This window comes from Aethalodelphis obliquidens, unplaced genomic scaffold (assembly GCF_003676395.1).
Source record: "Aethalodelphis obliquidens isolate GAN/ISIS:26980383/991018 unplaced genomic scaffold, ASM367639v1 scaffold55, whole genome shotgun sequence".
NCBI lineage: Eukaryota > Metazoa > Chordata > Mammalia > Artiodactyla > Delphinidae > Aethalodelphis > Aethalodelphis obliquidens.
The window spans coordinates 12,670,774-12,681,442 of NW_020837999.1; the positions used below are offsets into that span (position 1 = coordinate 12,670,774).

Genomic DNA, 10,669 nt, shown 5'->3' on the forward strand with positions numbered 1-10,669 from the left:
TCTGACAGGTACAGGTTTCTGTTAACTGACTATACTGCTGAACTGAATGAATAAGCATTTTCAGAACTCTAATGGAAAACTGATGAATTCATAAAAGTGCTAACAAAAGATCAAGAGGAAAAAAAATTAATTACATGGGACTGAGTGAACTGATGAGGATGATTATAATTTTTGTGACTTTCTGTTTGAATAAAAAAAAAAATCCCACAAGGACTCAGAGGCAAAAAATATACAAATCAATTTGCACTGCAAAGTAAAGGAGCTGTTACAGTGGAGGATTCCTGGACTGAATGTCAATATTATGACATAGTGTGAGTGTGTTTCGTGTTTGGTAATTGCAATCATTGTTGCTTTTGTTGTGGTCATCCATTACAACAAAAAACAAAAAACTTTACCTCCTCACTTCCCCCTCTTTGTTCTATAAAAGAAACAATCATCCAAACCTGGGCAAGATGATTCTTTGGGACACTAGTCCACCATCTTTTCAGTCTGCTGGGTTTCCAAATAAAGTTGCTATTCCTTGCCTCAGCAACTCTTCTCTTGATTTGTCGCCCTGTGGAGGAGTGAGCGGTACCAGCTTGGACTCCTTAACACGACCCCCCCTACTTGTGCCGCATAGTTTGAGCCTATCCTAAGGCCCTTAACCCCGGTGGACCAGGAGTGCAGGGTCCTAATCTAGCCTTGCCTGCTTTTGGCCTGCACTCCCCTCTCCCTCCCCAACACCCTTGAGTTGGTGGTTGGGTTGCAGAGGCTTCTCATTTCTGAAGCCCTCTTCCATCCTTAAGGTACCTTGAATTTGGGGGTCACTGGAATACTTTCCTTCGAACCCCGGTCAGACTGTTCTCTGAGGGTCCAGGTGGTGTTTCTGTCCTCTCACCCTTTGACTGAAAGCTCTCCATTTGCACCAGCTTCTCTGCTCATCCCGTGATCCCTTCCTTCCTCCTGATGCCAGTGGGCTCTGGGGGTGCCACTGAATATAGAAGGTCAGGACCAGAGCTCACACCCTTGGGGAGTGTGACAGGGGAAATACAAGTGAAAACACTTCAAAACAAAGAGTTAAAGCTGGAAAACCTTTCTATAACCCATTCTGGCCATGTAGAGAGATCCCAGAGCCATGCTGCTCCCTGGAGTAGAAGGACATGTGTAGGGTGGGCCGCTCTAAGCCTTCCATTTGCTTTGATAGTACGTAAACCTTTTTAAATAAATTTATTTATTTATTTATTTGGCTGCAATGGGTCTTCATTGCTGTGCGCATGGTGGTGTGTGGGCTTCTCATTGCGGTGGCTTCTCTGTTGCGGAGCACAGGCTCTAGGCATGTGGGCTGCAATAGTTGTGGCTCACGGGCTTAGTTGCTCCGCAACCGGGCCTCCAACCCGTGTCCCCCGAATCAGCAGGCGGACTCGCAACCACTGCGCCACCAGGAAAGCCCCGATTTTACTTTTAATCCACTCTTTTGTAGTCTGAGAATGGGTCCGGGAGGGTGAGGAAGGAGTTCTCAGGCGGAGTCCTGAGCAATCTAGGTTTTGCCCTCCCCTTTCAGACTGTGCCTTTTCGAGGGCTCCCTCTGCCCTGCCTGAGCTGTATCTCACTCACTCACCAAGGTGCCATGAAAGATGGCAAGACTGGAGACCTTTCCTACCTTTGCCCGTGGCCACTCTCAAGGTTTTTGTTGTTATTCAATTTCCCCATGCCTGTTTTCCCATCCCTTTAAGTTGTTTGTAATAATTTTATACTATTCCATCAAGACAATATAGCATATAGCATACTTTTCTTTTTTCTTTCTTTTCTTCTCCTTTTTTTTTTGGTCGCACCACATGTCTTGCAGGATCTTAGTTCCCCCAGACCAGGGATCGAAACCAGTGCCCCCTGCAGTGGAAACACAGAGTCCTAACCACTGGACTGCCAGGGAATTCTGATAGCATAATTTTCTTAATAATTCTTCTACTGTATAATAAATCATTGGTGTCCAACATTTCACTGATATAAATATTGTTTGGCCCATTTGTGTATATACTTTCCCCACGTATTACGTGATTTCCTTAGGATTTACTCCCAGAGCTGGGATAACCGCTTTTGTGGCTCTCCATGTAATTCCATGCCAATGAGCTGGGCTTAGCCGGTTAGCAAGTAAGATGAAAACTGATGTGGAAGAAGAGGACCAGGGGCTTCCAGAGAACTTTAAAAGCCATGATTAAATCTTTTGATTTGATTTAAGGGATTTGGTGGCATTAAAACCTTTGAGAATGGTGGTATGTTAAAAGTACTATTGAACATAACAATTTTGACTTGGGTTCAGCTGCATGTGAGGGCGAAGATGAAATGAGAATAAGAGGTCCATTAGTAGATGATTAGAATAACTCTAAGATGATGTCATGGTTGATGCCTTGAAATTGTGAATGGCTTTTACAAACACTTATGGTGAGGGATTTGTGTCTATTTTGTCACTAATGTTTGCTTGCCACTGAATTCTGACACAGTTTGGGCTTAAGTGGTACAGACTTGGCTCTGACTTGGAATGGTCAGCCCTTGGAAGTGAGAATACAATTTAATTGTGTGGGTCTGCCATTCAAAGGAAACCTCTGGCTAACTTGCCCCACAGGACTGGCCTCAGGACAGTGTGCTGCGTCTTATTTTCTGCCCGTGCAGTTAAGCGCTAACTGGCTCGCAGGCCACCGCCGTTGTCATGCTGGTAGGTTTGCTTCGTTCACTGCAAGCCATGTCCTGACCCACACAGAAAGCAGGATCAGATTGAACATTTGTGCCTTTTCCAGACTCCAGTCCAATAGCCTATAATAGCTTCAGCTAGTTTTTACTACAAACATTTCTTTGTGCTTTCCCTCCGGTGATCCTTTTTCAGAAACTTATCTCATGCCTCCCTCTGAATTTTGCAATCCCTAAATGATTAGGAATGATATTTTGGAGTTGCCTCAGCCCTTTCATTTTTCATTCAAATGTTTTCACTTGTTTTGAGAGTGCATGAGGCCATAAATGTGATAGGAATCTAAGATCTAGACTGTGAAAAGAACTGCTTTCCACAACACCTTCGTTTCCACCAGGGTATATTATTACCCCTCTTTTATACACATTTGGTCTTACTCTGGATGTTATTGGTTGAATAGAAGACAAAAGTGTACAGTTTTCATGATCAAAATTGTGATTGTTTCGGAAGACGTGCTCATGATGGTATGTTACAGAAGAGAAGAATACACAGTTGCATACAGTGAGATCCCAGTTTTGGAACAACAACGAATTAAGAACAAAACATGTAATACACGCATTAAAAAAACTAGAGGAAAAGCCATAAAATATTAACACTAGCTATCTCTTAGTAGTGGGATTATGAATAATTTTTATTTACTTAAAATTTTTTTTCTCCACAAATGTTTAAAAATAAAGGTGAAAAAAAATAAAGGTGTATTGCTTTTATAATGAGAAAAAATAAAGATAATTAATATTTTTAAATCACAGAGAAAACAGGGCTCCTAAAACTACGTGTTTCCTTTTGCTTGGTAGAATGAAAAGAGGCACAGAATTAGAGGGGATGCAGAGCAGGCCCTTTTGCCCTTTCCCATCCCAGCTGCTTCCAGAGGTCGTCAAGAAGCCGCTACTGTTGCTCCTGAGGGGCCAGGTTCGGCCGTGATGGTGAGTGCCTGGCACCACCCAGCACCCATGGGTTCCTTAGACAATCCAACAGTAGCGACTAGTGTTTGAGGTCCTATTATTTTCTTGGAGCAGAAGGAATATCTGCCTCTTGGTAATACCATCCTTTGAGTACCAACCATATAATCATTCTAGAATCTTGCTTCTGAATTTTGGTTAAAGTGCAATTCAGTCCACTCATGATTTAAAACAGAAGCAGTTGATAAATGTAATAACTGGCATTACAGGTTTGCCTAAGTCATTTTTTTCACATTTTCATTTAAAACTACACCATCAAGGGTCAGGGTCTCAGGGTCGTTACCGACAGGAGTGTGCAGTGGGGAATCCTAGCCTGTTTCAACCTCTTCCTTTTACATCCTGTTTCCTTCATAGCATCTCCCTGGCTGTGCCTAGGCGTTGCAGGTCCCATGGAGAGCCCAGAACTTTCCAGGAGGAGGAGGAGAAGAAATCCCTTTGCTCCTGTTTTTGAAGTGGGTGGCTCCCTTTGTGCTGTGAGGCATTTAACACTTTCACCTCCTCTTCCTCTGCAGAGGATCAAAGAACCACAGTTTCCTGCCCCATTTGACCACAGTGGGGCCTCTCCCACAGCTCTCCTCGAATTTGAGGGCAGAACTGGAGTAACGGTTTTCTCAGCCCCCATAGCCACTCTGGTCAGGACATCACTGGGCTAAATAGGAAGCTGACTTACCCTAAGCAAGACGGGGACGTCAGGAAAGTGTGTCAATTGCCCCTAGAGTTTCACATACTTTGCTCTTCTTTTTAACCCCTTCTGGGAAGGCTTTCTAGAACCAACTCAACTCAAGATGTGACGACCGAACTTCTCTGGTGGTGCAGTGATGAAGAATTCGCTTGCCAATGCAGGGGACACGGGTTTGAGCCCTGGTCCGGGAAGATCCCACATGCCGTGGAGCAACTAAGCCCGTGCGCCACAACTACTGAGCCTGCGCTCTAGAGCGTGAGAGCCACAACTACTGAAGCCCGTGTGCCTAGAGCCCGTGCTCCACACCAAGAGAAGCCACCACAATGAGAAGCCCGCGCACCACAACAAGGAGTAGCCCCTGCTCGTCGCAACTAGAGAAAGCCCGTGTGCAGCAACGAACACACAAAGCAGCCAAGAATAATGACCTCCTTTTAAGTACCTCCCCTTAAGAAGCAGCCCATCATTCCTCTAACTTACCTCAAGGAGACAACAGACCATGGGAAAAAAAAAAAGATGTGATGACAAAGGAGGCCTAAAATATTACCTCTCTCAGGATACACGTTTTGATTGGGAAGAAGACTAGAGCCAGTGGAATCAGTTGCTAACATTTCAGGCATCTGGTATCAGTGAGGGAGTTTTTGGGCAGCGACAAGTGTTGAAAATAATCCTATTCCAGCTCTGAAATCAGTTTAATCATCCATTACTTACCAAATGTTTATTGAGCACCTATAATACATGAGGCACCGGCACAATGAACTACACAGACAGACTTGACCCTCATGGAGCTCCAGGCTGGCTCTGGACACAGTGATACATTATTACATTTAAAATGAGACTGATTTTTCTTTAGTGGCTTATGAAAACAAATTCCGTTTTATCTGAGTAGCACTCGAATTTTGCTCAGAGCTCTATTGTTGTTGTTGTTTCTCCCACCCAGCATCATATCTTTTAGTAACAGCACTCTGATTTTACCTTGAGGCACCTTGTTGCTCCATTCACAGTCCTTGCAGATGAAATAGAATTAACTCACCTAGCCCCTCACTGCAGGAGAGTGGCAGAGGGCTGGCCAATCTGATCTCTGCATCTCCTTGGTCATAATAATTGGCTCAGGTATAGATATAGGATCCCCACCAAGCCTATAGAAAACCTTTGTAGGATTTTTTCCCACAGTTACTGGGAAAAAATAAGCTCTTTCCATTGGGTTTGCAGGCTGGGAAGAGGCTGCCTGAGAATATGGCCAACACAGAGGAAAGCAGAGACCAATAACAGAGAAAGATTTCTGACATTGCTTAAGTGATTGTATTCAGGTCTGTCCATGGATTGTCAAAACATATTATTCAGTGTATAGAAGGAGGGAGGGAGAGACGGACAGACAGAGAAAGAGAGAGAGAGAGGGAGATTCATAGATATAGCTGTTTTGTATCAGCCTGTTTGAGTTGGGTTCCTTTCATTAGCAACTGAAGGTCCTCATTCATTCAACTGTATTAAAGTTTTACATTCCCAAGAGTACCGAATCAAAAGAAGATGATGAACTTGTTGTCTGTCCACTCCTTTATTCCCTTATCTGACATTTTATGGAGTGACTAGTCAGCTGGTCACAGGCCAAAACTGGTCTGGCAAACAGGGTCCTGTTGAGGGTGACCTCAGTGGGGAGAGTGGAGTTCTGAGGCCCCTGAGCTCTTCTTCATGGTCATATCTGGTTACCCAGTTCCACATGCAGCCCCCTTTTCAATATTGGCATATTCCTTCAAAGCATTCAAGTTTTCTTCCTGCTCCCTCTCTGGAGAAAGGAAGGACACAGTTTAATATTCAAGCTAGATTACAAAGGTAGTGGAAGAATGATTCTGATTCTTCTCTTCAGCCTTGTAGCTGTGAAGAATCAGTGTTTTCCTTCAAGCCTATTAAGGAATCCTGATGAAAGTCTTCCTGGCCTGGTGATGACTCTGTGCCACCTAAGACACAAATGGTTTTCTTCAATCCACAGTATGAAATCCCAGTCTCAACCATGGTGTTGCAACACTGAATCATGGTCACTTCGAGAAAGGAGAGCATTAAACAAGTTGCCAGGTTGCAGCGCCCACAGGGAACAGGTCCTGCCTTTGCTTCACGAATTCCCCGCCAAGAACCCCATCACTAATAACAATGCCTGTGGTGGGGCCTTTGTTTTCTCACAAAATAGATCAAATAATGTGACTAATAGGGAACTGGGGAGATTTTTGGACACCGTCATACATGCTCCTTCAGTGTCACATTCTTATTTTTTATTGCTCCTTCTTCATCTGCTACTGTAAGGTACGGACCCTCCAGAAGAAAAATAGAGTTTTATTTTTACATCTACATCCCATCTGTCCCGTTCCTTTTTCTAGTAAGAGAAGTGGCAGATTTCCCCTTTTCATTGCACAGTCATGCTCACGTTCTCAAAACTCTTGCCCAGATATGTGCACGAATATATAAACAGCCCAAAGACATATATAAATAAATCCATGTATTGTTTAGGGGGTATACTTCTCTGTCAATGACAGATAGATGATAGGTTAGATAGATGATAGATATTATACAGATCTCAAAATAACTGACACACATATCTCCCAAACTCTGCTAAAATACAAAGCTTATTATGGTATCAGTCTTCACTAGATTACAAGGTTTAGAAGTTGCATTTGATTTAAAAATAGTTTTTGAAAAAATATATATCCCAAATATTAACACTATCCTGGAGTTAGAAAAACTGTAAATTTAGAAAAACTGTAAATGGGGTGATAAACTGAGGTACCAGCAGTGAGATAAGGCCTTTTAAGTCTGGGAAACTACTTTCTGTGGTCAGAGTAGAGTGTGGTCTAAGAGACCTCCAGAAAAATGACTGCTCCAGCTACCAAGTCAGCATGTTGAGATACTGAAATACTCAAATCTGAATAAGGGCCAACCCTTAAGATTAAACATTTATTTGGACGAGCATCTTTCAGCAGGAGTGTGGGAAGAGGGGAGAGGATATGTCAAGGAAGGCGTATCAGGCCCCCTGTCCCCGGCGAAGCCTCATGCACTCTCTGAACAGACCGATGAAGCAAGAGCTACCCAGGAGGAACAGACAGAAGACCCGCCCCACCCCTCCTGAGTCGGGGAGGGGAGCCTGGGTTTCCATTCAAGTCAGGGAAGCCAGGAAGGATGTTCTCATTATGTAGCTTGCACATCACGATGCTCAAAGCACTTCCCAGGAGATATCTAATCTGTGCTCGAGGCTCCCCCTCTGGAAGCACAAACTTCATCCTAACCAGAGGGCAGGCATTGTCCAGGTGTCACTGCTCTGCTTACAGGATGAGGAAATGCAGCACAGAGACATCCTGCCTCTGCCTGCTCTCCCTCTGGCAGAAGCAGGTGAGCCGAGCTGGTCGCCTCCCAGTGTATCACCAGCTAGAGAATTACCTGATGGAGAAGCTCCTGTTGCTGGAACAGACACATATTTTTCAATGTTTCAATAATTATCTCTTCTCGGCCAATGTTTTCAAAATTGGTTGGCCAGTCAAATCTGGACCAAGCTGAAAGGTTGTCTCAGGGTCTCCATACAATTTAAGGTCTTCTGTAACTTACAGGATTTATATTTCCAGTGATACTACTTTGTTTCTAGCTACTTGAAATGAGTTTTTACTTACACTTGAGAATCATGAAAACTTAAGAACAATAAAAAGGCTGTCACCTTACACAAACACAATCTGATTAGGTAGATCCCAGTCCAGTTCTGAGGTCAGCTATAGGGTTAGGTGGGTGTGGACAGTATATGGGCCCCACAGTTTGACCAGTATCCCTGGGGAGTTGTCACCATAGTAAATTGTTTTAAATAAGTTTTTTTTTTTTTTAAACCAAGTCCATCAAGTGACACAACTTTTATCAAGTTGATAAAAGTCTGCTGCCCTCAGATCCAATCTCTGTCTACAATGGTGCGGAGGTCGGGAAATGGCACCCTGTGTCCTCAGGCTGACTCCAGACCCTCAGCCCATCCTGCTTCTGCGATGGCTTCCTTTGCTGCCGCTACAATCATTGCTGCTACTTCAAGGACACGGCTCCAGCAGCTTCATCACTAGGCACAATGAGATCTTCTTCACATTTTAGTGTCCTGGACAGGGGTATTATCCTGTGAGCAGAGGAGGAAGGAATAAATTAGGAGGAAAGTAGGAAATCTGGACACTCAGCCTGTCTCCTTGGGGATGCTACGTCGGGTAATAGTAGTAATAGTGATAATAATGCTATGTGCCTGACATAGTTTTTCACGTGCATCAACTCATTTATTCCTCATGAAAGCAATATGAGTTTGGTAGTTCTATTAGCTCTGTTTTATAGGTGGGGTAATTAAGGCACAGAGAGGTCAAGTGACTTCCCCTAGGTCACACAGCTAGTAAGTGGTGGAGTCAGGATTTAAACCCCAGGACCGGAGCTTGAGCCCTCAACGAGGACACTGCCTATTCCTTGATGCATGGCTTCCCATGTCCTCCTTGCCCTAGCTTCTTACTTCCTCACTCATTCCCATTAATTTCATCATCCTGAAACACTGCTCAAGAATCAAAGAGAAAGAAGAAAAGTACCTCATGAGAAGAAATGCGTTAAGGCTAACAACGGAATTTCAGGTTTCAGTTAAATGTAAGTGAAGGAACAAAGCGAGCAGCAGTTTGGTTTTGGAGATACGGAGCATGAGGGACTGGTGGGCCTGTGGATGTGTGGTTGGGACCGTGGTGAGAGCCCGTCTGGTGCTAAGCAGTCAGGAGGGGCCGGCAGGTAATGGTGAAGACCAGGTGTAGGAGTCACTGACAAAAGGAGATGAGGGCTTCCCTGGTGGCGCAGTGGTTGAGAGTCCGCCTGCCGATGCAGGCGACACAGGTTCGTGCCCCGGTCCGGGAAGACCCCACACGCCGCGGAGCGGCTAGGCCCGTGAGCCATGGCTGCTGGGCCTGCGTATCTGGAGCCTGTGCTCCGCAACGGAAGAGGCCACAACAGTGAGAGGCCCGCGTGCTGCAAAAAAAAAAAAAAAAAAAAAGGAGATGAAGCCTGGGAGTGGGAGCCAAGGTCAGGGTGTGGTGACGCCACCCTAAGAAGCAGAGAGGGGGCCAGGGCAGCCCAGCCAAACAGCGGTTAAAGGAAGGAGGTGGTTTTTAGGGCAGGTTGCCGGCATTAGCTGTTTCAGAGCGGTGAGGATGACAAGAACGGAGACATGACCGGTCTTTGGTGGCCGGGAGGGCGTGTGTGAGCTTCAAAAGTCAATGATAAGAGCGAGATCACAAGGGGAGAAAGAGAGAACTGGGGGTGGAGTGGGGGGTAGAGAGCAGAGTCGAGAACTTTTTCTTTAGGATTACAGAGATCCAAACATGTTTGTAGGCAGAAAGGGGTGAGCTAGTGAGGAGCTGGAAATACAGAAGAGTAACAGAATGGGGAAATCTTAGTGTAACCCTTCACTTAAAATGCACACACACGCTCCACAAATATCTTGTAGAAAAGTTCAGAAAATGGTAGACACAGCAGACAAGGGGGTTTGTTTTATCAAGGAAAGGGGCCTCTTTTCAGATGTGCAGGAAGAAGAGACTCTCGGAGGGTATGAGCAAGTGGCAAACAGGCTGGTCTTCCCTTTAGGTAAACAGGAAGGAGGTGAGGTCATCTGCAGAGCAGGAGAGGAAGAGGTAGGGAGTGAGCTGGACGAACGGTGATGAAAACAGGATGATAGAGAAGCAGTGAGAGGGTGTCAGGCAGCAGTGAGGTTGGATACGGTTCAGCTGGGTTGGTAAGAGTTTATAAGAGATCCAGGCAGCATGGTTTCGTGAATTCCACCAATGACACAAGTCTTGGCAGAGAAGGTGGGTGTGAGAGTGACTTAGCTTTGGGGATTAATACAGAAAGATAGAGCAGGTCGATGGTGAGAGGGAGATTGAAGTGCAGAAGGACAACGACGACAAAACACGTGGAAGGACAGCTCGTTAAGTGACTGGCCACGGAGGGAGCCTGCGGGGCAGGGACATGGGATCTCAGTGGAGGGTAGTTAAGAGGCTAAGGGAGGGACTGAGGTAGAAACGCAAGCGGAGGAAGGCGGCAAAACTTTGACAACCTTAGTCGAACCCCCTGGTTTTGCAGAGGAAGAAACCCAAGCTCCAAGAAGGGACAGGAGTTGTCCAAGGTCACAGAGCTCGATGTTGACACGAAGGACACCAGCGCTACTCATCAGAATAAACTGCTTCACAAAGCACCTCTGTACATCTGCATAATTTATTTAATCTGGGAGGGGCACTGCTTCCAATGCTCTTTTGGTCTTTTCAAGCCCGGTCAAAGCTAGAA

General features: G+C 45.2%; 1 protein-coding gene across 3 annotated transcripts in view; it reads right to left on the reverse strand.

The window, feature by feature from the left end:
• Positions 1 to 6,346: 6,346 nt before the first annotated feature.
• Positions 6,347 to 10,669, reverse strand: part of RCSD1 (RCSD domain containing 1) — a 67,638-nt gene continuing 63,315 nt past the window's right edge. For all 3 annotated transcript variants that reach the window (XM_027086412.1, XM_027086414.1, XM_027086413.1), the window contains one exon: positions 6,347 to 8,486. In XM_027086412.1, the coding sequence (XP_026942213.1) occupies positions 8,454 to 8,486 (33 nt within the window). In that variant the 3' untranslated portion in view covers positions 6,347 to 8,453. The remainder of the gene's footprint in view (positions 8,487 to 10,669) is intronic.